Genomic DNA, 18,241 nt, shown 5'->3' with positions numbered 1-18,241 from the left:
ATTGTCAGTTCAAGAGGCAGCAGTAAAGGCAACCTGCTGCCTCTCTCTCCAAGATGGACCTCTTCTTCCCCCTCCTTCTTTCTCCCAGAAACCCCTTGCCCTCCCCCAGAACAGGTACCATGGCAACCTCCCAAATCTCCAATGTTGATTCACACCTAGGGGCAAGAGAGAAGTTCCCTTGCATTGTTAATGACCCCTATTGTACTCTTGATAGCTGTAGGTCAGCCAGTTTAATTTGCATAAGGCAGCCCAGGAATTCCCTGTCTGGAACAGCTCTGCAGTTTATGTTTTAATCCATAACCCAATTAACCAAAATCCTAGCATTTATTCATTCCAAGGGTTTAACAATAGCATTAGCTTTGCTGCTGAATCATACTATTGACTTATGTTCAGCCTGTGGTCCACCAAAATCCCTAGATCCTTTTCGCATGTACTGTTAGTAAGCCAGGTGTCCCCCATCCTATATTTGTGCATCTGGTTCTTGCCTAAGTGCAGAACCCTACTGAAATTCATTTTGTTAGCTTGGGTTCAATTTAGGGTTGTAAAAAGAGGACACATTTGCTGATTTCTGCTTTTAACTATGGGTCACTATTAGATTCAGGCAGGTAATGTGTTGATCTGACGCAGTCGAAATAAATAAAAAAATGGCCCAGTAGCACCTTAGAGACCATACTTAGTTGGTCTCTATGTTCTGGTTATAAGCTTTTGTGTGCATGCACCCTTCTTCAGAGCTTCACCAAAGCTTATACCCAGAACATACTTAGTTGGCCTCTAAGCTGTTACTTTTTTATGGATCTCTATGAAGACACTGCCCATGAAAAAGAGGGCACATCCTGGAAAAAGAGGAGAAATGGCAACCCTAAATTCTGATTCTTTCTTCTGTGGCATTAGCTACCCCTCCCAGTTTGGTGGCATCTGCAAATCTGATGAGCATTCCCATTGCTTGACAATAAATCAAGCTTGCTCCCTGTACATTTGTAAAATACTGTGGGCTGATCTTCCTACCAGCTTTTCAGACCTAGAGGCTGTCAGCAGCCCAGCTGGTACAGAGGGGGTGACCTCACAGAGGACCAGGTAAGTAAAAGAGGGGAATGTACTCATGACCTCATAGAGCCCTTGTGGGAGGGGGTTAAGCTGCTCCTCCCAAATAGCTACCCAGTGAAAGGAAGCCACTGAGACTCTCCCATCAAATACTGGGAGTTGATGAAGTGGATAATTTAAGAAGAATTAGAATCAAAGGACCCTGTCAGGGTGAGTGAGGGGCCAAGCAAAGACCTCTCTGCTCCTTTCAATTCGCTCCTCCAAATAACCCCTGGGCTGGTTATGGATGTGGGAAAACACACTAGCTCCACCATGACAAAGCCTCCTGGTTTTTTTCCTCCATGTTTCCCAATGAACTGCATTTCTTAAGAAACCAAACCAAACCTGGAAAGAGAAAGTGTGTTTTGACATGCAGTGTCCTAACCAACTTTCCTGAGAAGTCATAGAAGCAGTCTTGATTTTTCACAGTTAATATAATCTTTTATTTTAGACACCTATACAACATGAAGCACCATTTTCAAAATACTCACTTTTTCTAGTCTTTCTAGCAACATATTCACATATGGTTTTTGTCATCTGAGTGCCACACTTTTATTTTTACAATTGATCAGTATTCATCTTTTTGCTGTGGTAAGGGCATGGAGAGTCCCTTCGTAAGGTTTCATTTCCTGGGTATATAATTCAAAAGGATATTTTACACTGTAAATGTCAGATTATTCCGTACAGTTCTGTTGATAGCTTCTGTTACCTTCTGCCAAAAATCTTTCAATATAGGACAATGAAAAACACATAGGTTTTGGGGAAGCATTTTACCGAGTGCATCTCCAACAGTTAGATACCTTAGATAGCCCTTTACTAAACAAATGTAATGGGGTCCAGTATATTCAAAATTTTATTTTTTGTTGTATGAGCCTCAATTTAAGGTACAGAGATCCCCTGTTAAGGCACTTAAAAGAGTTTCCCACTGTGAGGTGAAAAGTGAGGTCTCTAATTCTTTATCCCATCCCTCCCTCAGTACCTGTGTATAAAATTGATTTATATATGTTGATGGCCGTTTTTTGCTGCATAAGAATGAATCAACTGCTTTCTTATCTCTGGGGTCTCTGAGGCTGTAAAAGTAGCTGTTCCGTAGATGGTGGTTAGCAATATCAGGAGATATTGCCATTGTAGGTAGTCTGTATTTGTCTCTTCAAAAGGAATATGTATAAGATACATCCTCTTCATTTATCAGCTGATCTAACATTAATATACCCAAATTCATCCACCTCTTCCATACAACCATTTCTTTCCCGATTTTAAAAGATGGGTTTCCCCACAAAATCATTTTGTCATGGGAGAAGAGGTCAAATGTATATTTTTTGGGCATGTGGTGCCATATTGTTTGAACTGATGTTGTTGTTTCAATAGTACCTCGAATATTAATGTAGTTAGACCCGAGTGCCACCCATCTTTCTTGCAGTGCTACGTAGGAATATTCTAAGGCAGTGTTCCCAACCTTGGCTCTCCAGCTGTTTTCAGACTACAATTCCCATCATTCTTGGCCACTGGTCCTGCTAGCTAGGGATGAAGGGAGTTGTAGTCCAAAACTAGCTGGAGACCCAAGGTTGGGAAACACTGTTCTAAGGTATCCAATCTAGACAGTTATGTTCAGTTGTGGGTCTCCAGAATTGTGTACCTGACCAGAATTGTGTACCCGAATCCTCCTGTTTTATGAATTCTTGGAACTGAAGAGCCCCAAATGCATTTTCTAAACAAAGATTTAATATTGTGAAAGTATTTGCTCGGTATATGAATTGGAATTTCTCTTAAGATATAAACTAGTCTAGGTATTATGTTCAGTTTAAGAGCATTGACCTTTCTCCACAGGGTCAGGTTCAATGACTGCTATCTCTTGATATCCATTGATAAGTCATGATACATTTCATTGATGTTTAAAAATACTAATTTAGATAAACCTTGTGGTATTAACAACACACGTTCAGCTTGTGGTCCACCAAGACCCCTGGATCCTTTTCGCATGTACTGCTACTTAGCCATGTGTCCCCCATCTTCTATTTGTGCATCTGGTTCTTCCTGCCTAAGTGCAGAACCTTACATTTGTTCCTGTTGAAATTCATTTGGTTAGCTAGGGCCCAGCTATGGAGAGTGCTCAGCTATGGGGCTGTACTGTTGAGTCTGGGTCAAGACAAATAAGGACTCGCTTACTAAACTATAGTCGCTCTTGTGTCTGCTTCTTCCTTGGCCCTCATTCCCACACAGAACAACATGCATGTCAGCAGGGCACAGGGCGTCCTACTTCTGGCTGGCCTCTTAACTTACGTTGTGATGGGTGCCTTCGTCTTTGAGCTTCTGGAGAACGATCACCACAAAAAAGTAGAAGAGGCAACGTTTCACATGAAAGAGGAATTTTTTTTGAACTACACCGCTCTCACCCCAGAAGAGGTGGAGTTATTCATACAGGTAAGGTATTACTTTAGCAAGACTGAAAGGGATGACCGTGGCAGGACACCAGAGGTTAAGAGGTCAGAAAGTATATATGGGGGGAATACAGCTTAGGAGGTGGGAATTGAGGTGGGGACAGAATCAGTAGGCAGCATAGAGCCTTCCTTCTGCATGTGGAATGTTATCCCCATGGAGGATTAGGCAAATTGATGGAGTGTATGTTTTTGGAGGAAGGAGAGAAACACTTAGTATTGAACTTGATATATAAACAATACAACTTCTGACAGTGTTGCCATCAGTGCTATTTTTCTTGGAAAAACGGGGCCTGGAGATCTTGGAACTCATCATGAACACCTCCTTCCTTCTCCGATAAATGCAATGCTGCCCACTTGAGAGCTGATGGAACTGAGTTCCAGAGAGTTCCGGCTAAAAAAAGCCCTAGTTGCCATCCTGACAAGTCAAGACTCGTCTTTTAAGTATTGTGTAAGGAGCTTTGAGGGTGAAACCGCTGCATCACTTTCAACAACTCAAACATAAATCACAGTTTTCACTGGGAAAGCTTGGTGCAAACCACAAGCAGCGGCCTCGGTCCAGTATACCGGAAGGAGCATCTCCACCTCCAACGTTCTGCCCGGACACTGAGGTCCAGTGCCGAGGGCCTTCTGGCGGTTCCCTCACTGCGAGGAGCCAAGTTACAGGGAACCAGGCAGAGGGCCTTCTCAGTAGTGGCACCCGCCCTGTGGAACGCCCTCCCACCAGATGTCAAAGAGAAAAATAAGTACCAAACTTTTAGAAGACATCTGAAGGCAGCCCTGTTTAGGGATGCTTTTAATGTTTAATAAGTTATTGTATTTTAGTGTTTTGTTGGAAGCTGCCCAGAGTGGCTGGGGAAACCCAGCCAGATGGGCGGGGTATAAATAATAATAATAATAATAATAATAATAATAATAATAATAATAATTATTATTATTATTATTATTATTTTGAAAAGTTGAGTGTGCATAAGCCCTACGCCTACCAGTTACTGGGGGTGACAAGTGGGGGAGGGCTGTTGTGCTGTTGTGCTCAGGTCCAGTTTGTGGGCTTCCCATGAGCATTGGGCTGGCCACCGGGGGAAGAACGTGCTAAACTGATCCAGAAGAACGTCCCTTGTGAATGCATCGTGATTTGGTTAGTGGTATCTGGTGATAATCAGAGGAGGGGCTATTCTTATTGCTGGAATATTCAAACTGAGTCTTGCATTCAATTGCAGAAACTGGTAAAAGCTGTTCAGTCGGGAATAGATCCAGTAGGAACCCATCCTCATGAAAAACACAGCAGCTGGGATTTCACTCATTCTTTCTTCTTCGTGGGCACTATGTTATCCACAATTGGTAATTTGGTTCTTTCTTTCTTTAAATAATATTTATTAAATTTCCATTTTAACAATCCAATCAAACCATATTATATATTCCAAATTATACAAATTATCCAATAATCGAACAGTTCCAATATTATGCCTAATTATAAATTTTGAGCTGACTTCCCATGCTTCGAGATCTGAGGGAATCACCTCATAGTTCTGCTGCTCTTCATAATCATTACAATAATTCCCATAATTCATTCTGATGTTAATCATTATTTTCAACAGCCTCTGCGTTCATTCTGCAAGTGAGTTAAGTGAAAACAATATAATTCTGTGTGGGTTTTATGTCCCCCCCCTTCTTCTTCTTTATGCTCCCAATCTGTAATCCAAGCTTCCCCTCTGTAAATTCACATCCTCTCTTCTCAAGCTGGTGTTTCTGCCAAATCAGTCCTGGAGACTTCCACTGTAGGCGGCTGCCATATTGATATGCAGTCCAAATAGAATCAAATCATGGCGTCTTCCCTATGTTGTTCCTTAAACAACTGCTATTCAAACATTAGGACGTGGGTGGCACTGTGGGTTAAACCACAGAGCTTAGGACTTGCTGATCAGAAGGTCGGTGGTTCGAATCCCTGCGACGGGGTGAGCTCCCGTTGCTTGGTCCCTGCTCCTGCCAACCTAGCAGTTCAAAAGCACCTCAAAGCGCAAGTAGATAAATAGGTCCCACTCTGGCGAGAAGGTAAACTGTGCTTCCGTGCGCTGCTCTGGTTTGCTAGAAGTGGCTTAGTCATGCTGGCCACATGACCCGGAAGCTGTACGCCGGCTCCCTCGGTCAGTAAAGCGAGATGAGCGCCACAACCCCAGAGTCGGTCACGACTGGACCTAATGGTCAGGGGTCCCTTTACCTTTACCTTTATTCAAACATTAGCTTTTCCCGGAGGGGCTTTACCAAGTAAATCTGGAAATACAAGTATCGAAGAGTAAAATATTAGAGGTTGTGCTGCGTCACAAACCTCCCAGGCAAATATCCAGAACTCTTTGGCATCTCTCCAGTTGTTAATGAGAAGTCACTTCTACTCCAATATAATAAATCAGGGAGTCTTTTGATCTTCTTCCAGGAAACCAAGAGTTGAAAACCTTGAACCCCCCCCCCGTCATTTCCACACAGTTAGTAATTATTAGAGTTGTTAAAACCTTATTATATCAGCAAAATTTTTAATCTCACTTGCTTTCATAAAAAAATCTGCTAGTCGTTCCTTCTAGAGGGGATTTGCCAAATGTTATCACGCAGGCAAATATCGAAGTAAAGTAAAGGCTCACCCCCACTTTCTGTTCCGTCAGACTGGCACCTCAGATGATAATCCCTTTTCCATTCAAGTCTTCTAAGTCTTCAGAGGCTGAATTAATTGTTTAAATCCAATTTTTCATCTTAAGAAATGGAGACTTGTTGCTCGTGGAGACAGCTTCAGAGAGTGACAGAATCGTGTGGGGGCCTTCCATCCAGCACCCCCAGCCCCTTATTCCTTCCAGATTTGGGGCCAGGTGTTGGGCGACCGTGGATGAGACTGCTCCCTCCGGCCCCGGAGGGGTTTAGGAGGCTGATTACTCCCATCTCAGCCTCTAATTACCCGTGTGAAATGGAGACGATGGAATTTCCAGCCATCTTCCGTTGCAACTAGCCGGAAGTGACAATTTGGTTCTGGCTGGCTTCTCCCTGAAAATAATATGCAGGGCATCCGACTGGTCTCGCTCAGATAAATTGTGTTAAGCTGCAGGCTTTGTTTTGTTCTTTCATCATCCTTCAAATCTCATCTTTGCATAGGATTGCCACTTCTTTCCAGTAAGCTACAATATACACAAAAAGCCACACACCCTTTTTGTCTGGATGAATTCTTTCAATGCGGAAAACCATGCACTGAATGAGTGGGAGAACATACCCTGTTAGCACTGTCTAATCCAGAGCTTTCCAAACTTTTCAGGTTGGTGACACACTTTTTATACATTTTGTGACACAGTAATTCAGTTTTACTAGCAAACTCGTGGTTAAACTAATTCTTTTCCATCCTTCGCACGACACATCTACAAACTGCAGCTGAAACACTAATGTGCTGTGACATACAGTTTGGAAAGCTCTGGTTAAGCTTTCTGGTGTGAAGCACAATTCTACTATTCTGCGATTCTATGAATTGCCAGATGCTTAGTGGTTTTCCCCTCTGAGTTCAATTCCACCTGTACACAAGATCCTTTCTCTCTCTATCTCTGCCATATGTTGATCAATATTTCCCCCCAAAGGTTCTATGAGTTTTAAAGAATTCTGGTCTTTCTCTGATACATTTTCATTCCCCATTCTGTGCAACGCATCTGTGAGCTCTTGCAATTGCTCATCCAATAATTGTGGAATGATACCAACAATCAACGTCTTTGCCATAATGAGTTCTGTTCATCTCTCCCTTAGCAGCCTCTGCTTTGAAAACTTGTGTCTGTCCCTTTAAGTAAACAGTGCATTCCATTCCAACGGTTTGAGGCTGAATCCAGACAAGACCGAAGTATTGTTTCTATGGGACAGGGGAAGCCACCCAGAGTGGCTGGGGCAACCCAGTCAGATGGGCGACACATAAATAATAAATTACAATTATATTATTATTCCCATGCTAATGGATTTAATCTCACTGAAGGAATGGAGAGTTAAAAGTAATATAAGATGAAGATTTTAAACTAAGCAGATCATCCTTATCCATTGGTAAACGTTATTGAGCATCGATAATTTAAGATAAGCTTTTTGCTTTGTTTTTCAGCCTCTTAATTAATGCCTCTTCTTATACCAGCAGCCAAATTGAATTCTGTTTTTTTTAAGATATAATTTTTATTAATTTTCATTAATAACACTCCAATATGGGCCACATTATTATGATATCAAATCATTGTTGTTTAGTCGTTTAGTTGTGTCTGACTCTTCGTGACCCCATGGACCAGAGCACGCCAGGCACTCCTGTCTTCCACTGTCTCCCGCAGTTTGGTCAGAGTTTGTGGTCAGTTTGTGGCTTCGAGAATACTGTCCAACCATCTCGTCCTCTGTCATCCCCTTCTCCTTGTGCCCTCCATCTTTCCCAACATCAGGGTCTTTTCCAGGGAGTCTTCTCTTCTCACGAGGTGGCCAAAGTATTGGAGCCTCAGCTTCAAGATCTGTCCTTCCAGTGAGCACTCAGGGCTAATTTCCTGCAGAATGGATACGTTTAATCTTCTTGCAGTCCATGGGACTCTCAAGAGTCTCCTCCAGCACCATAGGAGTGTGGTGGAGTCTCCTTCTTTGGAGGTCTTTAAGCAGAGGCTTGACAACCATATGTCAGGAGTGCTCTGATGGTGTTTCCTGCTTGGCAAGGGGTTGGACTCGATGGCCCTTTTGGTCTATTCCAACTCTATGATTCTATGATTCTATGATTCTATGATTCTATGATTCTATGAGTCTATGAGTCTATGATTCTATGATTCATAATTCAAAAGCATCAATTCTTCGGCAATCAGCCTTCTTTATGGTCCAGCTCTCACTTTCATACTAACTTCTCTAGGTACGGTAATTGGCAGATCCTTTGACGTCCTTTGCAACACATTTTTCATTTTTCAACAGGCTACGGAAACCTCTGTCCCCAAACGAAAGAAGGTCAGCTCTTTTGTGTTATTTTTGCTCTCTTTGGAATCCCCTTCAACCTCGTCTGCTTGAACTATATTGGCTCTTCAGTCTCAGGAATCTGCGAAAGCTGTGCAGAGAAACTATCTGGGAAAGAAAACAAGGTAATTCAGTTACTTTATCTGGAGATGATTTCTAATCTTACCAGTCACAAGACTGGGGCCGACATAGACTGCTATAGACATAGACAGCACTCAGGTCCTGTTTGCAGGTTTCCTGTGGGCATCTAGTCAGCTTCGATGAGAACAGGATCCTTGACTAGATGGGCCCTTGCCTGATCCAGCAGGGCTCTTCTTCTATTATATTGCATATACATATGCATATCTGATTAGGAAGACTAAATTAGACATGTGCATTATGCCCTCTAATTAAGCGAGGAAGATTAACGCTTGCTCCGCCTTCAAATAGGAATAAGTGTAACTACCATAGAGCTCAACCACCAAAAATTGTGACATCAGCGGGAACCTGTGCTCCAGATGAAGTCTAACTAGGGTGGAATTATTATTATTTATCTGTTAATGCAACCTAAAATCACAGTGCATAGCTGTAGGTTGAGAGAACTGAGCTCTGTTGCATGAGAACTGCCTTTTTTCTTTTCTTTTCTTTTCTTTTGCTTTATTTTTCAGAAATCAGCAAGATACGTTGTCGTGTTTGTGGGTGCGGGAATTCTAATGTTTCTTATTTTGCCATCATTCTACTTTCAATGGATGGAGGGCTGGAATTATAGTGAAGCTATCTATTTTACATTTATTACACTCAGCACCATTGGTTTTGGAGACTATCAAATAGGTAAGGCTTTCAAAATACTTTCATATTGTGGGCTCAACAGGTTCTACAGATAATACTAGGTCATTTGTGGCCTCAAGGTACTGGTGGCAACCAATCTGTTGTACTGAAAAATATGAAAGCTCAGATCAGGTTTCATCCAAAATGATGGCTTGCAATGATTATAATTTGGAACCCAAACCATATTTTAAGTTTCTCAAGAACAGATGATCAAGGGTCTGGAAACCAAGCTTTATGAGGATTGGTTGAAGGAGCTGGGTATGTTTAGCCTGGAGAAAAGGAGTCTGAGAGGCGATACGATTGCCATCATCAAATATCTCAAGGGCTGTCACATGGAAGAGGGAGTATGCTTGTTTTCTCCTGCTCTGGAGGGGAGGACTCAAACCAATCTCTTCAAGTTACAAGAAAAGGGATGCTGACTAAACATTTGGGGGGCAATTCTGACAGTAAGAGCTGTTCAGCAGTGGAACAAACTCCCATGAGATGTGGTGGACTCTCTTTCCTTGAAGGAGTTTAAGCAGAGGTTGGATGGCCATCTGTCCTGGATGCTTTCCTTAAGATTCCTGCACTGCAGGGTGTTGGGCTAGTTGCAGCAAACATGAAAGAAATAAAATGCTTTCCTGGACGGTGATTTTGCACAATTCTCTTAGCTAGCAACTGCCACAACTGCTGCCTGTGACCAACAACTGGAGCAAACATAGCATCATAGAATCATAGAGTTGGAAGAGACCACAAGGGCCATCGAGTCCAACCCCCTGCCAAGCAGGAAACACCATCAGAGCACTCCTGACATATGGTTGTCAAGCCTCTGCTTAAAGACCTCCAAAGTAGGAGACTCCACCACACTCCTTGGCAGCAAATTCCACTGTCGAACAGCTCTTACTGTCAGGAAGTTCTTCCTAATGTTTAGGTGGAATCTTCTTTCTTGTAGTTTGGATCCATTGCTCCGTGTCCGCTTCTCTGGAGCAGCAGAAAACAACCTTTCTCCCTCCTCTATGTGACATCCTTTTATATATTTGAACATGGCTATCATATCACCCCTTAACCTCCTCTTCTCCAGGCTAAACATGCCCAGCTCCCTTAGCCATTCCTCATAAGGCATCGTTTCCAGGCCTTTGACCATTTTGGTTGCCCTGTTGCCAACAAAATAAACTAGAATCTTTCTGGTATAAAGCTCAGAGTGCTGGTGCTGACCTTTAAAGCTCTAAACGGCCTCAGCCCTGTATACCTGAAGGAGCGTCTCCACCCCCATCGTTCAGCCTGGACTCTGAGGTCCAGCTCTGAGAGCCCTCTGGCGGTTCCCTCACTGCAAGAAGCCAAATTACAGGGAACCAGGCAGAGGGCCTTCTCAGTGGTGGCACCCTCCCTGTTGAACACCCTCCCTTCAGATGTCAAGGAGATAAAGAATTACTCAACCTTTAGAAGACATCTGAAGGCAGTCCTGTATAGGGAAGTTCTTAATGTTGTATGTTTTATAATGTTTTGATATATGCTGGAAGACTCCCAGAGTGGCTGGGGAAACCCAGTGAGATGGGTGGGGTAAAAATAATTTATTATTTTTATTGCACAGAATTTTGCTTAATGGTTGCCACCAATTTGATTTTAATTAATTTTTATAATGAAATGTTTTTAGAATGTTGGATTATTTTACTGTTGTTAGCCGCCCTGAGCCCGGCTTCGGCTGGGGAGGGTGAGATATAAATAAAATTTTTTTTTTATTATTATTATTATTATTATTATTATTATTATCATCATCATCATCATCATTATTAAGCAGGAAGTTATAGGATGTGCACCGATTGGAAATGTGGTAGCACAACCAGGCTCAAACAGCATCATGAGCCCAAACCACCATGAATAGGCAATAATAAGGACATTGGCAGTTTCCTGTGTTCGTCTTCCCACAATTCAGTGGTAGAAATGTGTTTTTAAATGTATGGTTTGAAAATGACCTAATGAGATTTGGATAAACTGAGTTGGTGAGTCCTTTAAATCACCTCCTCACACATTATTGTTGCTTTTCTCTGTGTCTCCAGGGATGAAGCATGACAGAGACTATTTTCCGGGCTACCAGATGCTCGCAGCCGTTTGGATCGTCGTTGGTCTGGCCTGGTTAGCTGTGCTGTTTGAACTGGTATCTTCATTCCTGGCACCTGTGGATCCAAAACCAAGCTCACAATAAGACAGCAGAGGGTAAAAATAACACCGTCCCAAAGGAGTCAGTCTGCTACATGTCCACTGGAGAAGAATTTATCATTTCATTCAGGTGGAGACTGACATAAAAATGAGTTGCACTCAAGAATTTCAACTGAGCTTTTTATAATTTTATGCCATTGTGACAGCCTGCTGATTCCTTAAAAACCCACTAGTTGCTCTTTAGGTTATGCAGTTCCTAATAAACTGTGAAATAGCCTGGTATTCTGCAACCAAGAGAGGGAGGGAGGGTCTTAATTGGATTCTCAAAACTGGAATGTGTGTAGTGGAGAGCAACCAAGATGATCAAGAGTCTGGAAACCAAGCCTTATGAGGAGTGGTTGAAGGAGCTGGGTATTTTTAATCTGAAAAAGAGGGGATTGGGGGAGATATGAGAGACATCTTCAAATATCTCAAGGGCTGTCACATGGAAGAGGGAGCATGCTTGCTTTCTCCTGCTCTGGAGGGCAAGACTCGAACCAATGGCTTCAAGTCACAAGAAAGTAAACATCAGGAAGAACTTTCCGACAGTAAGAGCTGTTCAGCAGTGGAACAGTCTCCCTCACTCACTATTTATATATATGTGCTGTCAGGGCTGCCTCAGGTCTCAGCTCACAAAAGACCAACGCCAGGCTCTTCTTATATACAAGGATGTTTATTGCAGTTCATTATCGGTTCCACAACCGGAGTGCGCAGCCCCGCGTCTCTTAGGCTAGACATTTGAAGTCCCCTCTGAATCGGTCCCGCCCCTACACCAGTTTAAGAGGCTTGTGCTAGACCACCTCTTCCTGTCCTTTCTTTTCCGCAGGGTCTTTCTGCCCCCCTGGGTTCCTTCCCTCCTGCTCTCTCCTGAAGCGGATCCCTCAGATGCCTGTTCCCCCCTCCTTCGCGCTTTGGGGCCAGGCTCCTCCTCCGGGCTCTCTCCATTTCCGCGCGCCTCCACATTTGAACTTGGCGCGCGTTCGCTACCCCTGACCTTCCTCTTGACACTTACACTACTCCCTGTACTACTCTCCTCCTCTTCCGGCAGGACGTCCTGCCCTGATCTCCTTCCCCCGTCTCCATCCTGCTCCGCTCCGTGTGTCACACTGGGAACTTCTCTCTCTTCACTTCGTTCCTGCTGGGAAGCCGGTCCCGATCTCCCACTCCTACTCGGGGTTTCCCTGCTGCTTCCCTGTTCCTGGCAGGTTCCCCCTGTGACCCCCCTTGGCCTGACTAGGGGCGCCCCCTTCTGGGAATCCTCCGATTCACTTGAGAGACTCATGGAAGACCTCAAGTCATTGTCATTCTCTTCCTCACTGTCCTGGGATTCTTCCCCATCGCTCTCCGTCTCCCCCCTCACCTGTGCCTCTGTCTCTGAACCCCTGACATCCATCCCCCCCTCGAAGCCCCCCTTCCCCCCTCCCGCTGCTCGGGCGCAGGTTCCGGTGGCTCCGTCATTGCGGAGGTCGCTGCTGGACACAGGTCGTCGATGTCGATCTCCTCTGCTTCCAGTTCATTGTTTGTGTGCTCGAACCCATGGTCCTCTCCCAACATGTTCACGTCTTCCCCTCCCCCTGTTGCCTGGGTGGGGTCTGCTTGCCAAGGACCCATCCGCCACCTCGTGCGCCAGTCCTCTTCTGGCTGGTCGTCCCACCAGTAAGAAGGGTCGGTGTCCACCCCCGAACACGATCCCCTAGGAGGACTCGACTCTGGCGTCGTCTCCTCTGCGGAGGAGAACCCTCGGAAGGTGCTGGCGGAAAGTGTGGGCGTAAAAAGCCAATCGTCGAAAAACTGTGCTGGCATGGGCCTGTGTGGGAAAAGGGCATGGAACTCGTCCTTGAGGAGGGGTTCGTCTAAAGCATAGTCCGGCACCCAACTGTTGGCGCTGGCCGGGGCGCCCTCCCTGGCGAGAAAATATTCTACTCCCTCTTCCCCCCATCTCGAGTCCAGAATCTCTGTGACCTCGTTGATTGGTTCGTCCCTAGGTGACCTCCCCCTCTTGGGCGACTCTCTGCTCGGTTCTGGTGCCGTCCCTGACTCCTGAAATCTGTGTGGGGCCCTGTAAGGGGTGAGCACCGACCTATGAAAGACCGGGTGCATTCTGGAACCTTCGGGGAGGGCCAGTCGAAACGCTACGGGATTGATCCTGGCCTCAACTTGGTACGGCCCTAGTTGCCTGTGTCCTAGCTTCTTTTTAGCTAACGACTTGGCCAGCATTGCTTGGGCCGCTAACCATACCCAGTCTCCCACCTGGATGTCTTCCCCCTCCCTCCTGTGTTTGTCTGCCTGCACCTTATAGGCCTGTTTGGCTAGCTCCAAATGTCTCCGTAGCTCGTCGTGGACCTCTTGCAATTCTGCTGCGAAATGGTCGGCTTCCTGTGGCGCCCCCTCCCCCGTCGTTACGAGCCCCGGGAAGGTTCTGGGATGCCGTCCATTGTTAGCGAAGAACGGCGTCACCCCCGTCGACGCGTGCTTCGTGTTGTTGTAGGCAAACTCAGCCATCGGCAGGTAATCCACCCAAGCCACGGGTCGCTGATTGGCGTAACATCTCAGGTACTGCTGCATGATCGCGTTGACCCTCTCCGCTTGGCCGTTGGTCTGCGGATGTCTCGCCGACGACAGGTTGATTTTGACGTGCAGAATCCCTAGGAGCTTCTGCCAGAAGCTGGACACAAACTGGCGCCCCCTGTCGGACAGAATGGACCGTGGCAAGCCATGCACCTTGAACACGTGGTCGATGAACAGTTTGGCGGTCTGCTCCGCTGTCGCCACCTTCGCACAAGGAATGAAATGCGCCATCTTGGTGAACAGGTCTACAACCACAAGCACCGCCGTCTTGCCTCGCGAACTGGGCAGATCAGTGACAAAGTCCAGCGCCACCCTCTCCCACGGTTGCAGTGGCGTCTCCAGCGGTTCCAGCAGTCCCGCTGGCTTCTGCTGCACTGGCTTGGACCTTTGGCATGTGTCACACCTGGCGACATACTCCGCGACCTCCCCTCGCATCTGGGGCCACCAAAAGTCTCTGGCCACTAGTTCCGTCGTCTTTTCCTTGCCGAAGTGGCCAGCGCTGGGTGCGTCGTGCAACTGCTGCAGAACCTTCGCGCGGAGATCGCCTCCCGGAACGTAGAGAGCACCCTTACGGGTCAGCAGGCCGTCGTGTATCTGGAACTCGCCGGCCTTCGCCGTGCCTCTCCGCACCTCTTCCATTTTGGACTGTGCGAATGGATCCGCCTGCAACGCGCGCCGCACCGCCTCCAGGTCCACGGCAGCTGAAGCGCACGCCCACGCCTGTGGTGCAAAAATGTGCTTGGCTGCCGCCGGTGCCGCTTCCTCGAGATACTGCGGTTTCCTGGAGAGCGCATCTGCTATGACATTGTTGCCGCCCGGGATGTACTCTATCCTGAAATCGAAATCCGCAAAGAACTCCGCCCAGCGTATGTGCCTCTGGCTCTGTAGCTTCGCCGTGCGCCAGTACTCTAGGTTCTTGTGGTCTGTGCAGACCTGCACGGTGTGCTTGGCTCTGATGAGAAAGTGCCTCCATGCCTTGAAAGCTGCGTGGATGGCCAGCAACTCCCTGTCCCAGATGGTGTAGTTCTGTTCCGACTTGCTGAGCTTCCGGGAGTAGAAAGCACAGGGCCTCCAGTGCCCCTGCGGGTCTTCCTGCAAGAGGACGGCCCCCACCGCTCTGTCAGATGCGTCAGTTTCCACCCTCATGGGCCTGCCGGGATTCACGTGTAACAGCTGTTCTTCGGACGCAAAGAGACTCTTAAGTCTCCTGAAGGACTGCTCCGCTTGGTCCGTCCAGGTGAACTTCTTCTTTTTGGAGCTGAGAGTGTCCGTGATAGCTGCCGTCTCCCTGGCAAAACCCCTGATGAACTTGCGGTAAAAGTTGGCGAAACCGACGAACCTCTGAACCTCCTTCCGCGTTCGCGGGCTCTTCCAGTCCAACACCGCGCGGACCTTGGCGCTGTCCATGGCTAGTCCCCTGTCGGACAGCCTATAGCCCAGAAAATCCACCTCCGTCACGTCGAATTGGCACTTCTCCAGTTTGGCGTAGAGCCTGTGCTCCCGTAGCCTCTGCAGGACTTCCTTAACGTCGCTCTCGTGAGCCTCCGGTGATTCCGAGAAGATAAGAATGTCGTCAAGGAAACATACGCACTTCTTGTACAGGAGTCCCGCTAGCACGTGATGCATAAAAGCTTGGAAAAAGTGGGAGCCATTTTGGAGACCAAACGGCATAACTCTGTATTCGTAGGTGCCCAACGGCGTGAACATGGCCGTCTTCCACTCATCACCCTCTCGCACGCGTATGAGATTGTATGCGCCGCGGAGATCCAACTTGGTGAAGATCCTTCCTTTCCGCACCGTCCCAAGCAGGTCGTCAATCTTGGGCATGGGGAAGGCCGCAGGCTTCGTTTTCGAGTTTATGAACCTATAGTCCACGATCAATCTTTTTGGGGGCGTGTCTTTCTTCTTCACGAAAAACACAGGACTGCCCCCTACAGCCTTTGATTCTCGGATGAATCCCCGCTGCAGGTTGTGATCAAGGAACTCCCTGAGCTCCTGCAGCTCGTCCTCGGACATGGAATACAGCTTCGCAGTCGGTAGCGTTGTCCCTGGCACGAGGTCAATTGCGCAGTCGTAGGGCCGGTGGGGTGGCAACTGGTCAGCCTCCTTCTCGCAGAAGACCTCCAAAAACCCCTTGTACTTGAGGGGTACAGCTTGCGCCATGCTGAGTCTCAGCTGCTGCCCTTCCTCTGGGCCCTCCTCCTCTTGGCCGGTCTGGATGCAATGCTGCGCGCAGTAGGACGAGCCGAAGGTGAGCTGCCGCTGGTACCATGCCATGGTTGGGCTGTGCCTATCCAGCCAACTCATGCCTAACACTATAGGCGTGTTTGACAGGCGGGTGACGTTGAAACTGATGATTTCTCGGTGATTGCCAATCTGCATCACCATGGGTGGCGTCTGTTGCACCACCTGCCCACCCAGCAACTTCCTGCCATCCACCGTGACGACGTTCAAAGGCAGGGTGGCTGGTAGGAGCTCTATGCGATGCTGCTTGACGAAGTGCACCCCCACGAAGTCTGCGTTGCTCCCACTGTCAATTGTAATGGGGACTTCTAGGGCGTGTCCATTAGGTAGTTGGAGAGTTGCAGTGAGCTGCACCACTGGCTTAGGTGGCAGGGGGTCTGTAGGCTGCAAAAGCGCTGGGGACTGCCCTACTGACTTGCCTGACTGTGCCCCAGCATTTCTGCTTCCAGCCAGGCAGTGCCGTTTCCCTGAAATTGGTCATCATGTTGTGCTGCTGCAGTTACTGTTGCTAAGGCTGCAGTGTGCTGCCGGAGCCTCTGGGGACACTCTTTGGCCATGTGCGTCCCACTGTCACAGATGTAACACTTCCTGTTCCCTCTAGGAGGCTTTGTTTTGACTGCTCCGGATGCTGGGGCTCCAGCTGCTGACTGAGCCTTTGCACTCCCCAGTTCCATCGGTTCTTCCCCTGCCTGCAGCTGAGGTGAGGGACGCGTACGTCCTGGATCTCTGGGAAAGAAAGGAGGCACTCTAGACGGTGCGTGAAGCTGGCTACCCCCCTCATCGCGCCAAGGGCGTTCTTCATGGCGTACTCCAATGGCAAGCGCCCGCTGCACCATGTCTGCCAGGGTTTTAGGTCTGTCCCCCCGTGCCAGTTCGTCTTTCACAGGGCCAGATAGTCCCTCCCAAAACAAGTCTCTGACTGCCAGAGAATCTTTCTCCCATCGCAGCACATTCAGCAAGGCGAAAAAGCGAGCATGGTACTGACGTACTGAAGCCTTGCCTTGCCTTAAACCATGGATCTGCTGGCGTGCCACATCCACATCCACGCTAGACTGAAAGCAAGCGTCCATGCATTTGATAAATTCATCAGAGTTCCTTCGAGCAGGGCAATCCTCGCGCCACAGATTGCGCAGCCAAGCCCTCGCTTCCCCATGCAAGTGGGACACAATGAAACCCACCTTCTCCTCCTCATCTTTAAAGTCATCGCGAAGCAAATGCAACGCATATTCTACGTCTGCTTTAAAACTGGGGTACTGCTTCAGGTTCCCATCGAAGTGGGCTACCAAGTTGCCTCCTCTTCTGCCCAGTGCTACTCCAGCAGCTTTGGCCCCCGGGAACCCCACCTGGCATGCATGATCCCACCTGGCTTGCAGATCTTGGCACCGCTTTTCCGCCTCTTCCCCCCTCTTCTGGGAGACCACTACCTCAGTGGAAAGCTGGGAGACTGTGTTGCGTAGCTCAGCTATCTGCTGCTCCATACTCATGGCTGCCAAACTTCGTGAGCTTTGCAAAAAATTTTTTTGCGTATTTTGGTGAGGGGACTTACTGTCAGGGCTGCCTCAGGTCTCAGCTCACAAAAGACCAACGCCAGGCTCTTCTTATATACAAGGATGTTTATTGCAGTTCATTATCGGTTCCACAACCGGAGCGCGCAGCCCCGCGTCTCTTAGGCTAGACATTTGAAGTCCCCTCTGAATCGGTCCCGCCCCTACACCAGTTTAAGAGGCTTGTGCTAAACCACCTCTTCCTGTCCTTTCTTTTCCGCAGGGTCTTTCTGCCCCCCTGGGTTCCTTCCCTCCTGCTCTCTCCTGAAGCGGATCCCTCAGATGCCTGTCCCCCCCTCCTTCGCGCTTTGGGGCCAGGCTCCTCCTCCGGGCTCTCTCCATTTCCGCGCACCTCCACATTTGAACTTGGCGCGCGTTCGCTACCCCTGACCTTCCTCTTGACACTTACAC

The 18,241-nt window shown here is 47.6% G+C and overlaps 2 protein-coding genes across 2 annotated transcripts in view; both read left to right on the top strand.

Annotated features, from left to right (window-relative positions):
• Positions 1 to 18,241, top strand: part of LOC309530346 (potassium channel, subfamily K, member 16-like) — a 112,068-nt gene that overhangs the window by 24,687 nt on the left and 69,140 nt on the right. The window lies entirely within an intron of this gene.
• Positions 1,110 to 11,607, top strand: LOC309530705 (potassium channel, subfamily K, member 16-like). Its single transcript, XM_082219725.1, has 6 exons — positions 1,110 to 1,251; positions 3,301 to 3,501; positions 4,736 to 4,856; positions 8,454 to 8,617; positions 9,140 to 9,302; positions 11,336 to 11,607. The coding sequence occupies exons 2-6, from the start codon at positions 3,307 to 3,309 to the stop codon at positions 11,479 to 11,481; spliced, it is 789 nt and encodes a 262-aa protein (XP_082075851.1). The 5' UTR covers positions 1,110 to 1,251; positions 3,301 to 3,306; the 3' UTR covers positions 11,482 to 11,607.

Source organism: Podarcis vaucheri (assembly GCF_965113315.1).
Source record: "Podarcis vaucheri genome assembly, chromosome: 1".
Lineage (NCBI taxonomy): Eukaryota > Metazoa > Chordata > Lepidosauria > Squamata > Lacertidae > Podarcis > Podarcis vaucheri.
Note: the sequence above shows the minus strand (reverse complement) of the source record. Positions and strands in the feature narration are given on the sequence as shown.

Excerpts from the sequence above, each read along its gene's own strand:
- LOC309530705 (XM_082219725.1), top strand. The coding sequence starts at position 3,307 with ATGCATGTCAGCAGGGCACAGGGCGTCCTACTTCTGGCTGGCCTCTTA. Across the intron at positions 3,502-4,735 it reads AGGTGGAGTTATTCATACAG|AAACTGGTAAAAGCTGTTCA; the intron begins GTAAGGTATTAC and ends ATTCAATTGCAG. Across the intron at positions 8,618-9,139 it reads TATCTGGGAAAGAAAACAAG|AAATCAGCAAGATACGTTGT; the intron begins GTAATTCAGTTA and ends TTTATTTTTCAG.